We start from the raw sequence: 24953 nt of genomic DNA, 5'->3' as shown, positions 1-24953 counted from the left end.
TAGTGATTTAGGAGCCTCTGTCAGAGAGAATTAACAATAAAAAATTTTGATGGCATTGTTGGGTGGACTCTTGTAGGTCTGGCGCAATAATCCGTAGTTTTCTTTCTCTAGGTCCCAGAGCAGCAGAGACAGATCACGTTGAAAACAACTCCAGCTTCTGGTGAAAGAGGAATGTGAGTTTTGTTCTTTGACAGTCTGTTTATAGTCTGTTTCCTGCTTTTCTTTTAAAATACAGGGAGGACCTAGTCATCTTTGGGGAGAAAAAAAGTTTGCGTTATAAAATTATATAGTTGAAGAGCAAGAGGCTGAGGTGAGACAGGTTCAGTAATCAACAGTTAATATGTTCTGCTTGTCAGAATGCACCACTGTAGAGTATCTCTAGTACAGTTTCTAATGCTTAACTTCAGAACTTCTTCAATAAGAGTTTCGTAATATTTAGTGAACAAAAAATATAAAATTGTACTTACTGTCTTTAAATAACCCTAGCGGTCTACAGTCCATGGGGTCGCAAACAGTCTGACATGACTGAGCAACTGAACAACAGTAGTACTTACTGCCTAATTTTTTTCCTAATCTGCCAAAAATCTACTCAAAGCAATGTTAGGAAAACAGTTAATAAGGTTTGAGTGCGTATTCAGTTCAGTTCAGTTGCTCAGTCATGTCCTACTCTGCACCACATGAACTGCAGCATGCCAGGCCTCGCTGTCTATCACCAACTCCGGGAGTTCACCCAAACTCATGTCCATCGAGTCGGTGATGCCATCCAGCCATCTAATCCTCTGTCGTCCCCTTCTCCTCCTGCCCACAGTCCCTCCCAGCATCAGGGTCTTTTCCACTGAGTCAACTCTTCATGCGAGGTGGCCAAAGTACTAGAGTTTCAGCTTTACCATCAGTCCTTCCAAAGAGACCCCAGGACTGATCTCCTTCAGAATGGACTGGTTGGATCTCCTTGCAGTCCAAGGAACTCTCAAGAGTCTTCTCCAACACCACAGTTCAACAGCATCAATTCTTGGGCTCTCAGCTTTCTTCACAGTCCAACTTTCACATCCGCACATGACCACTGGAAAAACCATAGCCTTGACTAGACAGAGCATTGTTGGCAAAGTAATGTCCCTGCTTTTGAATACGCTATCTAGGTTGGTCACAACTTTTCTTCCAAGGAGTAAGCGTCTTTTAATTTCATGGCTGCAGTCACCATCTGCAGTGATTTTGGAGCCCCAAAAAATAAAGTCTGACACTGTTTCCACTGTTTGCCCATCTATTTCCCATGAAGTGATGGGACCGGATGCCATGATCTTCGTTTTCTGAATGTTGAGCTTGAAACCAACTTTTTCACTCTCCTCTTCCACTTTCATCAAGAGGCTTTTGAGTTCCTCTTCACTTTCTGCCATAAGGGTGGTGTCATCTGCATATCTGAGGTTATTGATATTTCTCCCAACAATCTTGATTCCAGCTTGCACTTTTTCCAGCCCAGCGTTTCTCATGATGTACTCTGCACACAAGTTAAATAAGCAGGGTGACAATATACAGCCTTGACGTACTCCTTTTCCTATTTGGAACCAGTCTGTTGTTCCATGTCTAGTTCTGACTGTTGCTTCCTGACCTGCATATAGGTTTCTCAAGAGGCAGGTCAGGTGGTTTGGTATTCCCATCTCTTGAAGAATTTTCCACAGTTTATTGTGATCCCCATAGTCAAAGGCTTCGGCATAGTCAATAAAGCAGAAATAGATGTTTTTCTGGAACTCTTGCGTTTTCCATGATCCAGCGGATGTTGGCAATTTGATCTCTGGTTCCTCTGCCTTTTCTAAAACCAGCTTGAACATCTGGAAGTTCACGGTTCACGTATTGCTGATGCCTGGCTTGGAGAATTTTGAGCATTACTTTGCTAGCGTGTGAGATGAGTGCAATTGTGCAGTAGTTTGAGCATTCTTTGGCATTGCCTTTCTTTGGGATTGGAGTGAAAACTGACCTTTTCCAGTCCTGTGGCCACTGCTGAGTTTTCCAGAGTTGCTGACATATTGAGTGCAGCGCTCTCACAGCATCATTTTAGAATTTGAAATAGCTCAACTGGAATTCCATCACCTCCTCTAGCTTCGTTCGTAGTGATGCTTTCTAAGGCCCACTTGACTTCACATTCCAGGATGTCTGGATCTAGGTGAGTGACCACACCATCGTGATTATCTTGGTCGTGAAGATCTTTTTTGTAGTTTTCCTGTGTATTCTTGCCACCTCTTCTTATTATCTTCTGCGTCTGTTAGGTCCATACCATTTCTGTCCTTTATTGAGCCCATCTTTGCATGAAATGTTCCCTTGGTACCTCTGATTTTTTTGATGAGATCTCTAGTCTTTCCCATTCTGTTGTTTTCCTCTATTTCTTTGCATTGATCACTGAGGAAGACTTTCTTATCTCTCCTTGCTATTCTTTGGAACTCTACATTCAGATGCTTATATCTTTCCTTTTCTCCTTTGCTTTTCACTTCTTTTCTTTTCAAAGCTACTTGTAAGGCTCCCCAGACACCCATTTTGCTTTTTTGCATTTCTTTTCCATGGTGATGGTCTTGATCCCTGTTTCATGTACAGTGTCATGAACCCTCGTCCATAGTTCATCAGGCACTCTATCTATCAGATCTTGTCCCTTAAATCTATTTCTCACTTCCTTATAATCATAAGGAATTTGATTTAGGTCATATCTGAATCGTCTAGTGGTTTTCCCTACTTCAATTTAAGTCTGAATTTGGCAATAAGGAGTTCATGATCTGAGCCACAGTCAGCTCCTGGTCTTGTTTTTGCTGACTGTATAGAGTTTCTCCATCTTTGCCTGCAAAGAATATAATCAATCTGATTTCGGTGTTGACCATCTGCTGATGTCCATGTGTAGAGTCTTCTCTTTTGTTGTTGGAAGAGGGTGTTTGCTATGACCAATGCGTTCTCTTGGCAAAACTCTAGTCTTTGCCCTGCTTCATTCCGTATTCCAAGGCCAATTTTGCCTGTTACCCCAAGTGTTCCTTAACTTCCTACTTTGCATTCCAGTCCCGTGTAATGAAAAGGACATCTTATTTGGGTGTTGGTTCTAAAAGGTCTTGTAGGTCTTCATAGAACCGTTCAACTTCAGCTTCTTCAGTGTTACTGGTTGGGGCATAGACTTGGATTACTGTGATATTGAATGGTTTGCCTTGGATACGAACCAAGTACTGCATTTCGGACTCTTTTGTTGACCATGATGGTTACTCCATTTCTTTTAAGGGATTCCTGCCCACAGTAGTGTATTAAGGTAATAATTACTGGACATTCACTTCAGTAAGCATATGTGCTTTACTTTTGATGGAGTATTTGTACTTTATAAGGAATGTTTGTATTACTTTTTGTGAATTATTATTTTCACATTTTTCTTTGCATAAGTGCCAGCATGTCAGACCCACCAACAGCCAATATCAAGCCAACTCCTGTTGTGTCTACGCCAAGTAAAGTGACAGCTGCGGCTATGGCTGGGAATAAGTCAACACCTCGAGCTAGTATCCGCCCAATGGTTACACCTGCAACTGTTACAAATCCTACTACTACCCCAACAGCCACAGTGATGCCCACTACACAAGTGGAGTCACAGGAAGGTAAGTAAAATAATAGCAGATCTGATTGAACCGACAGTTTTCTTAGATTTATTATGAGAAGATGAGTGTAATTCCAAGGATAAATGAGACTTCCCACTAAAGCTAACATCAGACGCCATAGTAAAAGTGGGCAGTTAGTATTTTCAGGTGTGTGCCTCCTGGGTTACTTGTTAACATAGCATATTTCCTCCCTCCATCATTTTTGCTTTGTTTTGTTTTCAAGCTAAAGAAAGAGGGAAATACACCCTTATAAATATATGTCATCTTTTTCAGGACCATGTTTTTCACCTCTGTTGGCTAAGAAGGATGATATGAAATCCACTTTGGAAAACTGTATTAACAGTGATTCATCCTAAACATCACTTCTTCACTAAAGCTATCTGATCTTTTCATTTTTTTCTCCACTTTGTTCCCATGTCACTTTCTTAGTCATTACAGCACTTAACCACATTTTATTCAGTTGAATGTTTTTTGTTTCTTTTTTTAATTCCACTTGATTGAGCTTCTCAAGCATAGGAATTTTGTTTTTCATTGTTTTAATTCCTTTACCTAATCTCAAGATAGGTGTCAGTAAAACTTTACTAAATACAGTTCCCATAGGTTCTTAACAGAATTTTAGAATTCAGTAAATTATTTGTGTTTAAAAATATATAAAATTATATGTGCTATGAAAGGACAGAATATTTCATTTGAACTGCATTCAGTAAAATGATTATGAGATCTATTACCAGTTAAACTTAATGGTTATTTTATATCAATTGAAAGCAAAATGATACTTAAGTCTCTTTGTATCATTTTATTTGGTCTTCATTTAAAAAGAACAATGGATGTAAAAACAGTTTCAGGTATTTACTTATTTAATTCAACCAGCAATTTACTGCACACTACCTTATCTCTCACACAGGCAATACAAAGATGCATAATACATTTTTTTTACCCTCAGTGTTTTTATCTGATGAGTGATGAGAGGTCTGTACACAAATATCTGTGCACAGTGTCACCTGTAACAGAATAGGGAAGGGTAATCCCAACTTTGGTAAGAACAGAAACCTTAATGCATTGGATGCTATAATTGTTTTTCAGCTATGCAGTCAGAAGGGCCCGTGGAGCATGTTCCAGTTTTCGGAAGCACGAGTGGATCTGTCCGTTCTACCAGTCCTAATGTCCAGCCTTCTATCCCTCAGCCCATTTTAACTGTTCAGCAGCAAACACAGGCTACGGCTTTTGTGCAGCCTACTCAACAGAGTCATCCTCAGATTGAGCCTACAAATCAAGAACTATCCCCAAACATAGTGGAGGTGGTTCAGAGTTCACCAGTTGAGCGGCCTTCTACTTCCACAGCAGTATTTGGCACTGGTAAGACTAATTTTAAAATGAAGGTAGAGTGTTCTTGTGCATTTACAGTTTCTTGAGTATATTATATATCCTGAATATTCTTTGTACATACTTGTTTTCTGTCGGGTATTAAAGGAGATGACTGTATTCCTAACATCTTACTTTATGTTTACTGCTGAATTCTAATTTAGGTCACCGATTTTTGTCATTAAGATCTTTCTTCCTTTCCAATTATTTCATCACTGATTTTAAATGTGGTACAACCCATAACATCTTATATGTACAGTTGACCCTTGAACAGCACAGATTTGAACTGCATGGTCCACTTATATGTGGATTTTTTCAGTAGTGTGGTGTTTCAGAACACCATAGCAACTACACATCCTCAGTTGCTTGGATTTGCAGATACAAAGAATGGCAAATTTGGAAGGACAGTGCCCCTCTCCCCTAAGTTGTTCAAGGGTCAGCTGTAACTCAGTACAAGTCCTGAGAACTAAAAGATACCTAAAAAAAGATCACGTAAGAATTGTCAAATCTTAAACATATAAGGAAGTTTTTATTTGTCCAAGGAGTCTTGAGATTTATAAATTATAAGAAGGCCCTATATAACCTTTGTGAGTAGCAATTCTATAGTAATACAGTCACAGTGAGTTAGATGTATTACTGTAAATGTTGATTGGCTTTATTATCCAAAGGTTTAGTTGATAGTATGAGACCATTGATTCAGAACATAAATTTGTCTTTGTTTATAAAGACCAAAAAAATTTCTCTTTGTTTACACATAAAGTGGCAGGAACAGATTTTGTTGTTCTGTCCAAATAAATGTTTGCTGTGGTTTTTGTTTTTTAGTTAAATGATCAAGATGTTTTCAGATTAACTTTAAATTGAGCTGTTATGCTGTAATTCAAGATTTAAATTACATAATTTCACAGTTTCAGCTACCCCAAGTTCTTCTTTGCCAAAGCGTACACGTGAAGAGGAAGAAGATAGCACCATAGAAACATCAGACCAGATCTCTGATGATACAGTGGAAATGCCTCTTCCAAAGAAGCTGAAAAGTGTTACACCTGTAGGAACTGAGGTATGTAAAGGTCTTTCTGTTTATTTTTACTTCTACCAATAGAAACAAGATACTCTTTCAGTTACAACATTATTAAGTGAATGGAGGTTTTAGGGGTCAAAATCCAGAAAATACTGCTGTTAGTAACAGTGTTTCCACTGACAGCCCTGGTAGTATTATGTGACATTGCCAGTACTGTTCTATATTCTTTTCATATGTTTTATTGAATTTCCAGTTTCCATTTTAAAATCACAGTTATAGAAACATAGAATGAATTCCATTTCAGTTTTGTTTTTAATTCAAAGAATAAGTTTATAGTCTCATGGGTGTTTTAAACTGGTATCTGCCATTTTTACCCTCTAGTTGACCAAAATGGTTTTCCTTCATTTTCTTTTGTTTAGGATAAGTTGTAATGAATTGCTCTCTTGCAAGCATTGAGACTACTAAATTCGTTTCACTGGCATGTAGTTAGTTAATGTTCATTAACCGTATTTTGTAAATACCAAAGAAGAATGTGATCGGTTATATTTTCATAAGTAAATATAAGTGAACATTTCTGATGTATTGTTTCATAAAATTACAGATTTGAGTTTTATTTTATCGGGAAACCTAGCTGAACAAGTGTTGCTTCATCTAGTGAATTGATACGATTCACACACATTTATATGTCCTGATTCAGGAAGAAGTTATGGCAGAAGAAAGTACTGATGGAGAGGTAGAGACTCAGGTATACACCCAGGATTCTCAAGATTCCATTGGAGAAGTAAGTAAAAATACTGAAAATAAAGTAAACAAATGATTGCTTGAATGAAATGAGCTTTGACAAATTGAAATATTCTTTGGACTTCTGTTTTCAATATGCTTCTTTTATATTTAACAAAATATTAGAATTGCCAATACAATTTCTACTTTGTTTTACTTCTGATTATACCTGCCTGCTACATTTTATTAAAGAAATATGTTTCTTTATAGAAGGCACAAACTTTCTAAGCTAAGAGTTGTCACAAGTAAAGATTATCCACTCTTATTTATTTGAAAGGACGAGCTGGTTGAGTCTTGCATTTATCCATAGTGCTCATTTATTGGTCCTCTGTTGTTCCCCTCTATTGCTTCCCTTACTAAATTACCTGAAAGGAAATGCATTTGTATACATCTTCATCTTTTTAACTCTCATTGAGGCTTCTCCAGAAACAGCCTGACGAGTGGAAATGCATAGACTCTGAAGATACAACCTCTAGCTTTTGTTCATTACTTTACCACTTAGAAGCTGTATGACTATAAGCAAGATGTTAATTCTCTTTAAGCTTCAATTTTCTCATCTGTTGGAATACCTAAAATAGTCTTACAGAGTACCTAAAATAGTACCTGCCATATATTAGGCACTCAGATTAATACTTTCCTCCCATTCCTCTGCCCTACAAATTGAGAATTCATCATTTATAGCGTGTGTGCACACATGTGCATGTACTCAGTTGCTCAGTAGTATTCGACTCTTTTTCAACCCCATGGGCTGTAGCCTCCAAGGCTCCTTTGTCCATGGAATTTTCCAGGCAAGAATACTGGAGTGGGTTACCATTTCCCTCTGCAGGGGATCTTCCCAACCTAGGGATCACACCTTTGACTCTGGCAACTCCTGCATCAACAGGCAGATTCTTTACCACTGTACCACCTGGGAAGTCAATTTATACTAATTTATTTGTAATAGTATAACAGTTAACATAATTCATTATTATATGCCAAGTGTAGTTAAAATATTTGCATTTATTAAAAAATTTAATCCTCATAATAGATCTGGTCACAGCCCTGTTTTATAGGTGAAGAAATCAATGCCTAGCTGAGTCATGTACCCAAGTTCTCATAGCGTTGGAGCTAGAATTTAATCTCAGATTGTCTGTTTTTCATTTGTCTTGTTAAGCTTGAAACAATACTTTCTCTCTGGGTAAAGTTTTAGGATCACTATTCTAAAATTATTTTATCTGTATAAAATAAAGAAATTGTTTCAGGCTAATCACAAGTAACCACAGATTGCAGGTAAATACTAGTTTCAGTCAGTTCAGTTCAGTTCAGTTGCTCAGTCATGTCCGACTCTTTGCGCCCCGATGAATTGCAACGCGCCAGGCCTCCCTGTCCATCACCAACTCCCGGAGTTCATTCAGACTCATGTCCATCGAGTCAGTGATGCCATCCAGCCATCTCATCCTCTGTCGTCCCCTTCTCCTCCTGCCCCCAATCCCTCCCAGCATCAGGGGCTTTTCCACTGAGTCAACTCTTCGCATGAGGTGGCCAAAGTACTAGAGTTTCCGCTTTAGCATCATTCCTTCCAAAGAAATCCCAGGGCTGATCTCCTTCAGAATGGACTGGTTGGATCTCCTTGCAGTCCAAGGGACTCTCAAGAATCATCTCCAACACCACAGTTCAAAAGCATCAATTCTTCGGCGCTCAGCCTTCTTCACAGTCCAACTCTCACATCCACACATGACCACTGGAAAACCATAGCCTTGACTAGACGGACCTTAGTCGGCAAAGTAATGTCTCTGCTTTTGAATATGCTGTCTAGGTTGGTCACAACTTTTCTTCCAAGGAGTAAGCACCTTTTAATTTCATGGCTGCAGTCACCATCTGCAGTGATTTTAGAGCCCCCAAAAATAAAGTCTGACACTGTTTCCACTGTTTGCCCATCTATTTCCCATGAAGTGATGGGACCAGATGCCATGATCTTCATTTTCTGAATGTTGAGCTTGAAGCCAGCTTTTTCACTCTCCTCTTTCACTTTCATCAAGAGGCTTTTTAGTTCTCTTCACTTTCTGCAATAAGGGTGGTGTCATCTGCATATCTGAGGTTATTGATATTTCTCCCAGCAAGCTTGATTCCAGCTTGTGTTTCTTCCAGTCCAGCGTTTCTCATGATGTACTCTGCATATAAGTTAAATAAGCAGGGTGACAAGATACAGCCTTAACGTACTCCTTTTCCTATTTGGAACCAGTCTGTTGTTCCATGTCCAGTTCTAACTGTTGCTTCTTGACCTGCATATAGATTTCTCAAGAGGCAGGTTAGGCGGTCTGGTATTCCCATCTCTTTCAGAATTTTCCACAGTTTATTGTGATCCACATAGTCAAAGGCTTTGGCATAGTCAATCAAGCAGAAATAGATGTTTTGCTGGAACTCTCTTGCTTTTTCCATGATCCAGCGGATGTTGGCAATTTGATCTCTGGTTCCTCTGCCTTTTCTAAAACCAGCTTGAACATCAGGAAGTTCACAGTTCATGTATTGTTGAAGCCTGGCTTGGAGAATTTTGAGCATCACTTCACTAGCGTGTGAGATGAGTGTAATTGTGCACTAGTTTTATAGATGCATTGATTTTCTAATGTAATTTTTTCAAATTTCCTTGACTACAAACAAAATTAAACCTCCAAGATGAATAAATGGCATCAGTTTCATGTATCTCTCAGAGAGGGTCGTACCTGAAGAACATAACAATTTTGAAATAAGATGTGAATTTTGGTGTTATTGCCAGACTTGGTTAAATTATACTAAAATATTTTGTACGGAGCATTTACTTTTGAGATTAACAAAATTGTCTGTGGCTCAGAAGTGCCATTGGACTGCATTCTGCCTTCTAGCGCTGTCTGCTCTGTGTGAATATGTGGCAGTTCATTTTTCTAATTTTCTGACAGTGAAGCAGATGTTCTTTGTAAGTGTTGTTTTTCTTGAAATAAGCATGTCAGTTTGAGTTACATTTTTAATTATATCATGACTTACTCATTTTTTCCATTACAGTAAACATAATCTTTATGAATGATTTAGTTCATAAGGCATTGTTTCTGCCTTGTATACCAGAAGATTTTGGAACTCCCTCGTGATTCAGTGGTTAATGCTCTGTGCTTCTACTGTAGAGGGTGTGGATTCTATCCCTGGTCAGGGAACTATGGTTCCACATGCCACGTGCCACAGCCCCCCTTCCCCCCCGCCAAAAAAAAACAGATTTTGCTGAGTACTGAACTAAAAAGTAAACAGTTTTTTCTAAGAAATATCAAAAATAAATTATGGTTTATTTCGGTAGCTAAAAATATGAAATTTTTAGAGTAAGGAAATACTGGTGTATCTTTAATGTTGTTTGAAGACTTAAGACAGGGTATTTAGAAAGGGGGAGAAGTGTTTGTAAAAAGATAGTTGTAACAGTTTGTCTTATTTAGTGTGTTTTACAGATGGTTTCTGGTTTGGGGAACATTTTTTGTCTTTTTTTTTTATTATATGTTGCAGTTCCATGGATATTCTTTTTTCTGACTTTGGTTTGCACTGTTAACTCACTGTGTTGGCTGTTGAGCACTTGAAATGCAACAAGCCCAAAGTGAGATATTCTTAAATATGAAATATACATTGGATTTTGTAGATAAATTACAAATTTTAAAAGATAAGATGAATAATTCTTATATTGATTCCATGCTGAAATGATTTTTGGCTATATTAAGATTGTTATTAAAAATGGATTTCACTTTGTTTTATGTGACTGCTAAAAAATTGTAAATTATACATGTGAAATGTATTGTGGCTCACATTAAATTTCTGATGGACAACATTCATCTACAGTACCACCCTGGTACCTTTGACACATACACGTGTCTGTGTGTGTGTGTGTGTGTGTGGTCTATCTTTTTTATTGAAGTATTACCAAGTTGGATTGAGAATAATCTTTCTATAATAAGATAGTAAAGAGACCCAAAACATTTATTTTGAATTAATTCTGCTTTTGAAAACATTTTTTAAAATAAAATTCTCATAGCCCATTAGTATTCTTTAGCCTTTACTTATATCTACAGTATGTCACTGATAGTTTTAAGTATAATTGACTATTATTTATTCATCTATTTTTTTTACTTTTAAAGGGAGTCACCCAGGGAGATTATACACCAATGGAAGACAGCGAAGAAACCTCTCAATCTCTACAAATAGACCTCGGGCCTCTTCAGTCAGATCAACAAACAGCTTCATCCCAAGATGGTCAGGGCAAAGGAGATGATGTCATTGTAATTGACAGTGATGATGAAGAGGAGGAGGAGGATGAAAATGATGGGGAACATGAGGTGAATTTGATTTGAAGTCATTTATTGTTTTAAACTGAAATTCTGATTCCCTGTCACTTTAAGTAAATTGTTTTGCTTTTCTTTTATCCTGATTAGTTCTGAACTTAACATTTGGTAGTGAAATTTGCATGGAGCAAGTGATGGAAAATCTCATTTGTTTTAATGATTACTAAGTCCTTTAGGATTTGTTAGATTAATTAATCTTAAATCTCACTGATAAGTGACTAGATTGAACTGTAAGCACTATGGTTCTGAAAATAAAAGGATTGTTTTTTATTTTGTGGAACCCTCATTTTTCTTTTCAAAAGAAATTGAAGTGTGAAGATAATTATTTTTTAAGTGAAACTTTGCATTTTGTTTTGGGTGTTAGTTCAGTATCGACACCTTCTTTTTTGGTTCTTTTATTAATCTAGGTATTAATCTAATTAAGCTAGGTATTTAAAAGCTCATAGTACAATGTCACCATTTTCTCATTCAATGCCACATTTTAAATTTAGGATCATAGTGGACCACTTGACATTCATTTGACACCTAGAAGTTTTTATCTTTCAATTGATCTCATACGGACTGTTGGAACTCGGAGTTGACCATTAACAATACTAATTCCAGTAAGCATCACAGTTTTGCTTCTTGATGCCACTGAAGACTGAATTTCATATAACTTTCAGGACAGCTCCTGTATCCTCATCAATGTAGTGTCACTTAAATTTCTAATCATGGTATCAAGATACTGTAGAACATGTATACCATATCCTGTACCTTTATTTATACTTGGGATTTTTTGCAAGGATTATGAAGAAGATGAAGACGATGACGATGATGATGAAGACGACACAGGGATGGGAGATGAGGGTGAGGACAGTAACGAAGGCACTGGTAGTGCAGACGGCAATGACGGATACGAGGCTGATGATGCTGAGGTAACGGCTACAGTTTGGACCGTCATTTTCTTCAGGAACTTGCTTGGTACTTTCCAAGAGTATAAAAGTCCTGTATTCTCAGAACACTACAACTTTTCATGTCTTTGGATTTTCTGTTTGTTTCTACTGTCATTTGGTTAATTATTGCAGATAAAATCACTTGATTTATTTGCATTTAGCATTCATATTTTGTTTTCAGGGCGGTGATGGGACTGATCCAGGTACAGAAACAGAAGAAAGTATGGGTGGAGGTGAAAGTAATCAGAGAGCAGCTGATTCTCAAAACAGTGGTGAGATTCTGTTTAGTTTTCCTTTTGTTGTTTTTGTCTCTTTTTAATTGAAGACTTTTAATATTTTACTTAATTCAATATTTTAGCTAACATTTTCTAAACTAAGATTATGCTTAGTTATCACATAGGTAGTAAAACTTAGTAAACTGGCAAGGAAAAGATTGGCTCTTGTTCCTGCTTTGTCATATTAGTCTCATAAAAGTCTGTTGTGTTTATATCTAAATGTAGTCATTATACTATTTTTTTCTACCTCATTGGAATGCTGTGAGATTCAGACTTTTTAAATCTATAAAGTATTATAAATGCCATGTGTTGCTTCTGCTCATAAGTATAAAATTAAATCAAGGACTTCTAATAATAGTAATAGCAGTTCACAACCAGGAGAGGTCAGTCTAATCAAGCTGCATGTTTCAAGATTGGTGGGTATCAGTTTTAAAATATTGTCCAGTTTTCCGATGAATAAGAGACTTTTTCATCAATAGAGCATGCCTTTCATTAATTCTTGAAAAGATCAGTCCTGGCAATCAGCTAAAATATTATAGGCAGTAAAGTATAGAATTCATAGAAAATAGTTTTCTTTTAGAATCATTTTTAAATGTTTTTTGAAGACTCCGTGATCATCTGGTTTTGATATTCTGGTTTGAACAGATAATACTGAGCCAAAATCAGTAGTAATATAATAAAAAACCTTATATATGTAGACTAGTGGGAAAACAGAATATCTGAGTTTTTGTGTAGGCCTGTGTATAAAAATGTAAATGGTATTCTCATTTGAATTAAGGAAAGGCAGGCAGTCTTTTCAACTTTTAAATTTTTTAAGAGAATGAATATTCAACTATATAATGAAGAATAGTATTGCTTTTTAAGGGAGCTAAGGAGATTAATTGTAATAATTTACATCTTTAAAGCATTTTATGGATTTAAGAAATACCTTTTTTGTGTCACATAATTGGGTTATAGAGGGAAAGTTTTTGCCTAATATTATCACTGAAAGCTAAGTCATGTGAGCATGAGTGTTCATAGCCTTTTTTCCTCGATACAAAACATGACAGATGCTCATTGATTACGTGTCGGGGAAATTCTTACAATAAGCTTACCAGGTTTTAAGTACCAGTGAAGAATCTGAAAAACAGAGGCAAAGTGATATAACCAGGGTAAGAGTTAAAAGGTAGTAAGTGTTAAAATGTTTATCTTGTGTTAAGCTGAATGCTTTCTGTCCATTATTTGAAATCTTCAGAAAAATGTTTCTTGTGGGTTATATTTTTGTTTCATGAACCAGCCAAAGAAATAGAAGGAACTTGCTTAAGGCAGTACAGCTGTTAATTGCATACCTGTTATCTGTGGGTCTGCCACACCTCACTGTTTTTTTTATGAAAATATTAGGTGAACAGTCACAATGGTAAGATTTATAGTTCTAGCGATTGTCCAGGTTACCTTATTATAAACTTAATAGTTCAGAATAAACTTCCCTTTTCCTATAGGCGAAGGAAATACTGGTACTGCAGAGTCCTCTTTTTCCCAGGAGATATCTAGAGAACAGCAGCCATCATCAGCATCTGAAAGACAGACCCCCCGAGCCCCTCAGTCACCAAGACGCCCACCACACCCGCTTCCCCCAAGACTGACCATTCATGCTCCACCTCAGGAGCTGGGGCCGCCAGTTCAGGTATTTAAAGTACTAGTCGTTCTGCACATTTTATTTTGAAAAATGCTGGGTTTTTTCTCCCTTTCTTTCCATTAGCTATTACTTTGTTTTTCCCCAGGAATTAAGTGAACTTTTTAATGTTTTGGTACATTTTTATAAAATTTTTGAGCTGAAACTAATCTCTGAATTATTTTCCCTGAAATATGACAGACGTGGACTTTGGAAAAGCAAGGCTTGCTAAAGTCGTGTATAAGTTGAAATGATTATATTCAGAGAAAATAAGGGTCTGCTGTTTCTACAGGTTAAAATAGAAATTTTTCTTGGATTTTAATTAAATATATTTCAGCAGCTGACCCATTTGTTTTGAAGGTTTCTTTCTCCAAGGTGCATGAGTTCTTTTTAAAAGAAATTTCTGTTCTTAACAGATCTTTTTTCTTCTTTTTTGGAATCACACATGTTAATACCCACTGTTCAAGTTCATGATAGTGTGCACAACCCTTTACATGTGACACTCTTTGCAGTAGGATTGAACATCTCTATCAGCAGCTCTTGAAGAAACAGCTGGAAAAGTACAAAGGATCTATTAATCATGTAGCTTGAGTCTTACTTTGTAGTGTACCGAACACTGTCAAGGGTAGATTTCACCAAAATACCACTGGTGGAGATGAATTTTCTCATTCTCTTAAAATATAAAGTCTTAGAGGATTGTTTATGGATCCTGCAAATGTCACTGTTTACAAAATAAACTTCTTTAATACTGGTACAAGATTAGTAGCAGTTTAAGAAAGGTTCTAATGATTACATTAATCTGCTAACGGTTCAGTTACTTTATTACCAGCCTGATAAGCTGTATCTGTTAGCGTTTGGTGTTTCTTTCATTGCCTAATTCCTTAAATGAAATTCCTTTCTTGACACAGAGAATTCAGATGACTCGAAGGCAGTCTGTAGGACGTGGGCTTCAGCTGACTCCAGGAATAGGTGGCATGGCAAGTACCTCCCTCTCATGTGAAAGTGGTTTATTTGTTCAGCAGTTATTTGTCTTGTCCATACGGATGCTCCTATCGTGCCTGCTGAGTACTTGTTTTCTGTCTTTTTTAGCAGCAGCATTTTTTTGATGATGAAGATAGAACAGTTCCAAGTACCCCAACTCTTGTGGTGCCACATCGTACTGATGGATTTGCTGAAGCGATTCAGTAAGTTAATGAGATAGAACCATACTTTGTGACTAATCAAACTCTTTCCCTCTTAACTTGATTACATTTGATGGATACAGTATTTGTTAAGTTCTGTGCTGGGTACTAAGCACTTGAGAGTAGAAGGGTTGAGAATGTAGTGTTTGAGAAAATCATATCTAAATGAATGAAATACAGTTGCTTCCATCAGGAATTTAAAATTTAAAGGCAGTATAACAGTGGTTAAGAGCATGGGCTTTAGAGTTAGAATGCCTGGCTTTGAAACCTAGTTGTACTGCTTACTTACTATATCAAGTTATGTGTATTCTCTGTACCTGAGTATCTTCATTTTATTAATGAGAATAACACAATGTTTCTTACCTCATAAATTGTTAGAATTAAATGAATTTATGTTACCATATTTATATAGTATCACCTGCACATAGTAAATGCTTTATGTCAGATGTTGGTGAAAGTGTTAATAATTATAGTCATCATAATGGATAATACTGTTGTGTAAGCTAAGCTTATGCACAACTAATGATAATCTTAACACTCTAGAATAGAGAAATGAGCAAGAAGCTTTGTTTATAAAAATGAAGGGGTGATTTTTATCAACACATAGGAAAAAGAATCAGAGGACTTAATGGGGACAGCATTAAATCGAGTCTTGAAAAAAAAATGCCTGAAGCTTACTGAGCATTCCCATGAATCAGTATTTTAATCTTCATAACTGTGAGACTGATCATACCATTGTGGTTATTGGGTCTTTAAGATCTTTTTTTGTATAGTTCTGTGTATTCTTCTGTGATCACTCACCTAGAGCCAGACATCCAGGATGAGAAGTCTAGTGGGCCTTAGGAAGCATCACTACGAACAAAGCTAGTGGAGGTGAAGGAATTCCAGTAGAGCTATTTCAAATCCTAAAAGATGATGCTGTGAAAGTGCTGCATTCAGTATGCCAGCAAATTTAGAAATCTCAGTAGTCACCACAGGCCTGGAAAAGTACAGTTTTCATTCCAGTCCCAAAGAAAGGCAATGCCAAAGAATGCTCAAACTACCACACAACTACACTCATCTCACACGCTTGCAAAGGTAATGGCACCCTACTCCAGTACTCTTGCCTGGAAAATCCCATGGACGGAGGAGCCTGGTAGGCTGCAGTCCATGGGGTCGCGAAAAGTCGGACATGACTGAGAGACTTCACTTTCTCATGCATTGGAGAAGGAAATGGCAACCCACTCCAGTGTTCTTACCTGGAGAATCCCAGGGATGGGGGAGCCTGGTGGGCTGCCGTCTATGGGGTCGCACAGTCGGACACGACTGAAGCAACTTAGCAGCAGCAGCAGCACACGTTTGCAAAGTAATGCTCAAAATTCTCCAAGCCAGGCTTCAACAGTATGTGAACTGAGAACTTCCAGATGTTGAAGCTGGATTTAGAAAAGACAGAGGAACCAGAGATCAAAATGCCAACATCTATTGGATCATAGAAAAAGAAAGAGAGTTCCAGAAAAACTCTATTTCTGCTTTATTGATTACACCAAAGCCTTTGACTGTGTGGATCACAACACACTATGGAAAAGTCTTCAAGAGATGGGAATACCAGACCACCTGACCTGCCTCCTGAGAAATCTGTATACAGGTCAAGAAGCAACAGTTAGAACTGGACATGGAACAGCAGACTGGTTCTGAATTGGGAAAGGAGTACGTCAAGGCTGTATATTGTCACCCTGCTTATTTAATTTATATGCAGAGTACATCATGCAAAATGCCAGGCTGGGTGGAGCACAAGCTGGAACCAAGATTGCCAGGAGAAATATCAATAACCTCAGATATGCAGATGACACCACCTTCATGGCAGAAAGTGAAGAAGAACTAAAGATTCTCTCTTTTTTTTTTTTTAATTTTTTTTTTTAATTTTTTTTTTTTAAAGATTCTCTTGATGAAAGTAAAGAGAGTAAGAAAGCTGACTCAAAACTCAACATTCAGAAAACTAAGATCATGGCATCCAGTCCCATCACTTTATGGCAAATAGATGGGGAAACAATGGAAACAGTGACAGACTTTATATTTTGGGGCTCCGAAATCACCGCAGATAGTGACTACAGCCATGAAATTTAAAAATGCTTACTCTTTGGAAGAAAAGCTATGACCAGTCTAGACAGCATATTAAAAAGCACATTACTTTGCCAACAAAGGTCCGTCTAGTCAAAGCTATGGTTTTTCTAGCAGTCATGTATGAATGTGAGAGTTGGACCATAAAAAAAGCTGAGCGCTGGAAAATTGATGCTTTTGAACTGTGGTGTTAGAAAAGATTCTTAAGAGACCCTTGGACAGCAAGATCAAAGCAGTCAATCCTAAAGGAAATCAGTCCTGAATCTTCATTGGAATACTTTGGTATTGAAGTATAGTCCAATACTACCAGTACTCGAATACTTTGGCCACCTGATGTGAAGAACTGACTCATTGAAAAAGATCCTGATGCCGGGAAAGATTGAAGTTGGGAGGAGAAGGTGATGACAGAGGATGAGATGGTTGGATAGCATCACAGACTCAATGGACATGAGTTTGAGCAAGCTGCTGGAGTTGGTAGTGGACAGGGAAGCCTGGCGTGCTGCAGGTCGTGGAGTCGCAAAGAGTCAGACAGGACTGAGTGACTGAACTGAACTGTGAGAATAGATACTGTTATTTCATTTGCAGATAAGGAAACACAGAGATGCTAACATATTGACTAGATTTCAGACAGCTAGGAAGTGGCAGTTTTTCATTTCAAACCAGTCTGGCTCTGGAACCTATTTTTAACTCTTGGGCTGTACCACTCCTTCTGAAGGATAAGAAGGCTTTTCACATGGAAGTGTGTATGTTTAATTGTGGCTGAAATATCTGTTGCGTGATATGTACTTGAAGAATAGGAAAAAAAGTTTCTACAGAAATGGGAGCTGATTAATTTTCTAAGGTATGTGATAATGCAAGGCTGTAGAACAAGTTTTAAAGTTGTTCAGTTAACCGCAACTCACCTCAGGTAACACAGTTTGACAAGCCCATTGATCCGTGTCAGCCCCACCCTTCTAAAAGTCAGCCAATCAGAAACACTCACCTAAAAAACTGCTTGGAATTTAAGTTCCTTTTAATAGAAGGAGATAGATTTAAAATTTTACCTGATAGAGATTGTCCTTAACTAAAACAATGATGGAAACAGGAAATAGATTCAAGAGCATAATCCATAAACCAGGGTACAATCCATATACATCAGTAGCTGGCTAGCCAAGGAAGATTAGGGTAAGGAGTGGGCAAAGAGTGATATAATGCTATTTTATATCCTGGATTATGGGTAGAAAGCTGAATGGTAGTGTTATTAGGGCAGGGAGAAAACAAATTTCTAGCCAGCTAATAATTAAATCTTTTCTAGACCAACATTGAAAACTGAAACAAAACTTTTGTCATGATTTTACTCGTTTTTTGTTATATCTACATAGTGATTTCTAGCACATTTGAGAAATGTGAGGTATAGGTCAGGAGAGCTGGAAGCTATTATTTATAAATCATATTTATATAAATCAAATGAATCCCATGATTTATATTATTGCTAAGTTCTTGACAACTGATATTTTGAAAATATTTTCATATATGAGAATTTCTTTATCAATTTTATTTTCAAACTGTTTTCCTACTTTCTTTTTGTTTATTCTTCCTTCTTCCTGTTTTCTTTCCATCATTGCAGTTCAAGCAAGGTAGCTTTAAAGGTCATCTTAAATTAATTTTTGTCTATTTAGTTCCCCACAGGTTGCTGGTGTTCCTAGATTCCGGTTTGGGCCACCTGAAGATATGCCACAAACGAGTTCTAGTCACTCTGATCTTGGCCAACTTGCTTCTCAAGGAGGTAAATAGCTAAATAAAAGCTTAGCTCTCTTGGATTTGCATGTATTTGGTAATAAACTGTTCTGACATAATTTTTTTTTAGGTGAGCAAGTATTAATTTTAAAAAAACTTATATCTAAATAATTCTTATCATAATTTATGGAAAAAGGTGTAATATATTTAATACTTACTAAGCACTGCCTTAGATATAAGTGTTCCCAACAAAATTTTCAGTTCTCTGGGCATAATGACTGACTTTTACATCTATATCTCTTTAGGCTCCTAGTATAGTATCAGGAATATTTGTTGTGCCCATAAATACACCTGGGTACTACCATCCGTTTTAAAGTTGTTGGAAGGAATGCAGCATATTTTTTTAGCTTGATGTTTAACATTCCAGTTAAGTTTATAAAACTAGTTTGATATTTTCCATTAACATTAAAAATAAAAAATGTTAAAAAATATGTGGAATAAAATGATATCTAAATTAAGTAATAGCAGTTGGTTACTTGGACATGAATTAGGCTATTTCTGGAGTTAATTACCTTTTAATCATTGGTTGCCATTCATAGAACACACTATTTCTGGGAAGCTGTTACGGTATTTTGTAAATGAATAGGAATGCATACTGGTCTAATAATAAGCCCAGAACAGAAGAATAGTCTGCAGCCCTGATGTAAGTCGTGAAATTCATCTGAGTCCCTGGGTGGTTTAGGATGTTAGGTCTAATACTGTTTGCCTCTATCAATATGAAATTGTGAGTTGACTTCAGAGGAATTCAAAGTTTAAATGTGGCTTTATTATAGTACTTCTAAGACTTGGAAGTGAGATCTAAGCTTAGATTGGAATGCTACCACTTTACTAGTAACTTGGGAAAATTAATTAACTTCTTTGGAATTCAGTTTCTTTAGCAAAAAAGACTAATAATAAGCCTGCAGTTTTGGTGAAGAGGAAATTCAAACAGAGTACGTAGTTCATAGGTGGCTACTCAATAAAGTTAGCTTTTATGAAACTATGAGAGCACTTCAGCTGGTCTTTTTTAGGGTACTTAAGTTAGTGTTGTTTCCATGGTGACTCATTGGTAAAGAATCCATCTGCCAATAAAGGGGACACAGGTTTGATCCTTGGGTTGGGAAGATCCCCTGGAGAAGGAAATGGCAACCCACTCCAGTATTGTTGTCTGGGAAATCGTGGGCTACAGTCCATAGGGTTGCAAAGAGTCAGACACAACTGAGCAACTAAACAACAACAAATTAGTGTTAGCTTTAAGGATACATTTAAATTGTATTTACATTTTTGGGGGATTGACCTTTGCTTAATGGGCTAATTGTGGGCTTCAACAGAGTTATGTGTTTCCACTGACAAGTTTTCTTTCTTTTCGATATCTAGGATGTGGACAGTATTTTGTCTTTTCAATCATTAATGTTCAAAATTGTCTTTAGGTTTGGGAATGTATGAAACACCCCTTTTCCTAGCTCATGAGGAGGAGTCGGGTGGCCGAAGTGTTCCTACTACTCCTCTGCAAGTAGCAGCCCCAGGTAGGTATCAAAGGTGGATCAGTAGATTATGTTTTATTGGTGAAATGGAAACCTGTGATTAAAAATTTAAGGAAACCACAACGCTAAAGTTTTCATTGCTCTTCTGGTCTTTTCATTTTCAAGTGACTGTATTTACTGAGAGCACCACCTCCGATGCCTCAGAGCATGCTTCTCAGTCTGTTCCAATGGTGACAACATCCACTGGTACTTTATCCACAACAAACGAAACAGCAACAGGTGATGATGGAGATGAAGTGTTTGTGGAGGCAGAATCTGAAGGGTAAATGTTTACCTCGTAATTTTTGCATGCTTATACTTGTCAGACTTTTACATTTTATTGTTCTTTCCTTAAGCCAGAAAGAAATAGTCTCTTGAACTATATTTTCAGTGACATCCTTTTATAAAAATAAACCAAGCCATATATTTTGGAAAGCCAATTTTTGCACAAAATATTTTATTTTAAGACTTAGATATTATTATTACAGAAGAGAGATAACTTTTAAAATGGTTATATCCTTGAAAATTGCATATGATGCATTCTAGGACAAAGTATTCTCTAAAATCACTGGTCCTCTTCCACTAATGTAGCTGCTTGAACTTTTCCCTAAGAAAGAAGTCTTTCTGTGAAAATTAGGAAATGTTAGGAAATGACTCACTTTTCCATTTAGTAGTGGACTCTCAAGCAAACCTCACCTATTTTTTATTTATGTGCATTTAGAACTTGGTCTGAAACACTGACTTCTTAAAAATTAGAAATCTTCAAGACCTGACTTAACACATCAGTTATAAACAAAGTTTAAAAAGAAGTATTTCACAACAAATCATCTGAAATTTTTTTAAACCAAAGGAGGTGGAACAGTTTAATAGAAAGAACTCACTGGACAGTGCTTTGGCGAAGTTTAACTTTCAAAGAGGAACCTGATTCTTTATAAAATAAAAATGTTAGACTGCTTCGTAGTCAAAAGCATAGCTAGAAGTAGAACCCAGATTCCTAGCTAGTGCTCAAGTATTGTTTTATTTAGCAACATTTTGTTAGTGTAATTAACAGCCCAACTCTAGTAGATATATAAGAAAAAATAAAGTCTACTGATACACCTCTAACTCAGTGTTGCTTAATTTGAGAAAGTTACACACCCTGCTGAAAATACTAGCTGCCTTTAATTCCATACCATATATGCAAATCACTTTATATGTGTCATTTTTAATCCACACAGTATCAGAAAGTTTTGTCTCCATTTTACGAATGATTTTGAACATGTTAAAATAACTTGCTTAGACTATACTTCTCTAGTTTTCAACTGTAGCAGAGTTATAAGAGGTATCTTTCAGGTTCAGTTCAGTTCAGTTGCTCAGTTGTGTCCAATTCTTTGTGACCCCGTGGACTACAGCACGCCAGGCTTCCCTGTCCGTCACCAACTCCCGGAGCTTGCTCAAATTCATGTCCGTCGAGTCAGTGATGCCATCCAACCATCTTATCTTTTGTGGTCCTCTTCACCTCCTGCCTTCAGTCTTCCTAGCATCAGGGTCCTTTCCAGTGAGTCGTTCTTCACATCAGGTGGCCAAAAGTATTGGATTTTATTTCACCGTCAGTCCTTCCAATGAATATTCAGGACTGATTTCCTTTAGGATTGACTGGTTTGATCTCCTTACTGACCAGGGTACTCTCAAAAGTCTTCTCCAACACCACAGTTCAAAAGTATCTATTCTTCAGCGCTCAGCTTTCCAACTTTCAAATCTGTACACGACTACTGGAAAAACCATAGCTTTGACTAGACAGACCTTTGTTGGCAAAGTAATGTCTCTGCTTTTTAATATGCTGTATACGTTGATCATAGCTTTTCTTCCAAGGAGCAAGCGTCTTTTAATTTTATGGGTGCAGTCACCATCTGCAATGATTTTGGAGTCCAAGAAAATAAAGTCTGTCACTGTTTCCCTTGTTTCCCCATCTGTTTGCTGTGAAGTGATGGGACCGGATGCCATGATCTTCCTTTTTTGAATGTTGAGTTTTAAGGCAACTTTTTCACTCTCCTCTTTCACTTTCATCAGGAGGCTCTTTAGTTCTTCTTTGCTTGCAGCCATAAGGGTGGTGTCATCTGCATATCTGAGGTTATTGATATTTCTCCTGGCAGTCTTGATTCTAGCTTGTGCTTCATCCAGCCTGGCATTTCGCATGATGTAATCTGCATATAAGTTAAATAAGTAGGGTGACAATGTAGAGCCTTGATCTTTCAGGTACATGGTTATATGGGCTGAAGTTTGCATGTGATAGAAACAGGAGCACATGTAAGTTATTCTTATACTCTTAATCTTCCTCACTTGTTTTTTGATGTGCTTTCTTGAATGGGAGAGAGAGGTGAACTTACAGCTTTGAGCCAGGAATTCACCTACCCTAGCCTCATCTGGCGGAGAAGGCAATGGCACCCCACTCCAGTACTCTTGCCTGGAAAATACCATGGATGGAGGAGCCTGGTGGGCTGCAGTCCATGGGGTCGCTGAGAGTTGGACACAACTGAGCAATTTCACTTTCACTTTTCACTTTCATGCATTGGAGAAGGAAATGGCAACCCACTCCAGTGTTCTTGCCTGGAGAATCCCAGGAACAGCGGAGCCTGGTGGGCTGCCGTCTATGGGGTCGCACAGAGTCGGACACGACTAAAGTGACTTGGCGGCGGCAGCAGCAGCAACAGTAGCAGCCTCATCTGGGCTAGAGCCCATGGTGAAACAGTGGTATATTATTAATAGTTGGAACTGTTGTGGGTTATTTTAGTATCTAGTTTTGTTGAAAGTTGTTTTGCAGTTTATCAAAACCCAGATACTGTTATCTACCGTGAACATCAAGAATGTGAACATCTTTTGTTTAAAAAAAAAAAACAACAGCAAAAAAGAGGAAAAAATAAAATTGGAATATGTCCTAGTGAGAAAAGAGTGAAGGAAAAGGAACTTGAGCTCTCTTTTCCTCTGCCTTTTAAATATATCGTTACTATTGTTAGAGTCTGAAATTTTGAGTTGGAGGGGACCTCTGGGTTATCTAAATGATAGACTATATCAAAGAAAAGTTTGGGAACAATTTAGGATACACGCTAGGATCAGTTTTGTGTTTTCTAATGAATTTTTGTTTTCCTCTTTTAGTATTAGTTCAGAAGCAGGCCTCGAAATTGATAGCCAGCAGGAAGAAGAGCCTGTTCAGGCCTCTGATGAGTCAGATCTTCCTTCCACCAGCCAGGACCCTCCTTCCAGTTCTTCTGTAGGTAAGTCCCTGCTCCAGACTGCAGCATAGCTTTTACACATCAGTCTTGTTTGCAGAAGACACTGTTCTGTTAGTAACAATTGATAATTCTTTTTTCCTTGACTTTTAAAATGCTTCATTTGAAAGGAAATTTTTACGTTATTAAAAAGAACTTAATTTACATTAAAGGGAATTGGTTGTATCAAAAGTGCCATAGGGGCTGGAGGGATGGATTATTGGGAGGGACGCTAAAGAGTAGTCTCCAGGCCTCTTGCCTATATTTAAACCAGAGCAATTCCTTTTTTATTTCTTCTAACTGATAAGTTCTGCATGAGATTTGGTAGATAGAGTTGAGGGTTGGGAGGCCTGTTGCTTAAAAAGAAATTGAAATTGACTGATGTAAATAGTTTTATACTTTGGTTTTTCACATTTTTGAAGTTAACTTTGGAAAGGGCTATGGATCTTTCTTGCAGTACAAATTATTTCTGCAGTTCCTTTTAAAAAATAATTAATACTTATTGGGCACTTAGTTTGTATCAGACAGTATTCTAAGCCTTTTACCTGTATTTATTCATTTAATTCTCATACCACCCAGCGTGGTAAGCACATATCTCCATTTCATAGAAATGGGAACTGAGTCACAAAAAGGTTTAATAATTTCCTTCAAAGTCACACAATAATGGCCAAGCCAGGATGCAAACTCAAGAAGTTTGACTGGAGACTCCACTCTTAACTGGTACGCTGAGATAGCTTATTTATCTCAGAGTTTTTAGCTAGGGAATTTCTTTTATTATTAAAGAAATATATCCTCAGTCACCCACTCTTAATTATTTCATTTTAAATTGTTTATAGCAGTAATCTTCAAACTCTGTCATGGAACCTTCAGGTTTTATGGAAGACCTGCTCAGTTACTACTTTTTTCAGTCTTTTTTTGGCTGTCTCAAGACCTCTTCTCCCTTGCTGCTGCTCTTCTGTAACCCATTACCTAATATGCCCAGATTCAGATTCTGTATCTGTCTTTTAACAGCTAGTAACTTTAAATCTCTGCTCACTTCATTGTGAAATATGGACATTCATAACTCATCTTGCAATCAGGATTAGAAATAATGTATGTAAATTATATAACTCAGTGCTTTGCACACAGTAAGGCTCAAATTGTAGCTATCATAATTATTATCAATATGATAATTCATATCATAATGAATAATATAATAATTGAA

General features: G+C 37.2%; 1 protein-coding gene across 1 annotated transcript in view; it reads left to right on the top strand.

Annotated features, from left to right (window-relative positions):
- Positions 1-24953, top strand: part of TPR (translocated promoter region, nuclear basket protein) — a 63582-nt gene that overhangs the window by 36505 nt on the left and 2124 nt on the right. Inside the window, exons 36-50 of the mRNA XM_004013874.5 lie at positions 112-173; positions 3400-3608; positions 4692-4964; positions 5876-6024; positions 6683-6766; positions 10887-11084; positions 11873-12004; positions 12204-12294; positions 13776-13960; positions 14857-14925; positions 15038-15132; positions 18885-18991; positions 20412-20507; positions 20631-20787; positions 23637-23755. Of these exons, the coding sequence (XP_004013923.3) occupies positions 112-173; positions 3400-3608; positions 4692-4964; positions 5876-6024; positions 6683-6766; positions 10887-11084; positions 11873-12004; positions 12204-12294; positions 13776-13960; positions 14857-14925; positions 15038-15132; positions 18885-18991; positions 20412-20507; positions 20631-20787; positions 23637-23755 (2026 nt within the window). The remainder of the gene's footprint in view (positions 1-111; positions 174-3399; positions 3609-4691; positions 4965-5875; positions 6025-6682; positions 6767-10886; positions 11085-11872; positions 12005-12203; positions 12295-13775; positions 13961-14856; positions 14926-15037; positions 15133-18884; positions 18992-20411; positions 20508-20630; positions 20788-23636; positions 23756-24953) is intronic.

The sequence above is a fragment of the Ovis aries genome, chromosome 12 (genome assembly GCF_016772045.2).
Source record: "Ovis aries strain OAR_USU_Benz2616 breed Rambouillet chromosome 12, ARS-UI_Ramb_v3.0, whole genome shotgun sequence".
Lineage (NCBI taxonomy): Eukaryota > Metazoa > Chordata > Mammalia > Artiodactyla > Bovidae > Ovis > Ovis aries.
The sequence above is the reverse complement of the archived record's forward strand: the minus strand, read 5'-3'. Positions and strand labels throughout refer to the sequence as shown.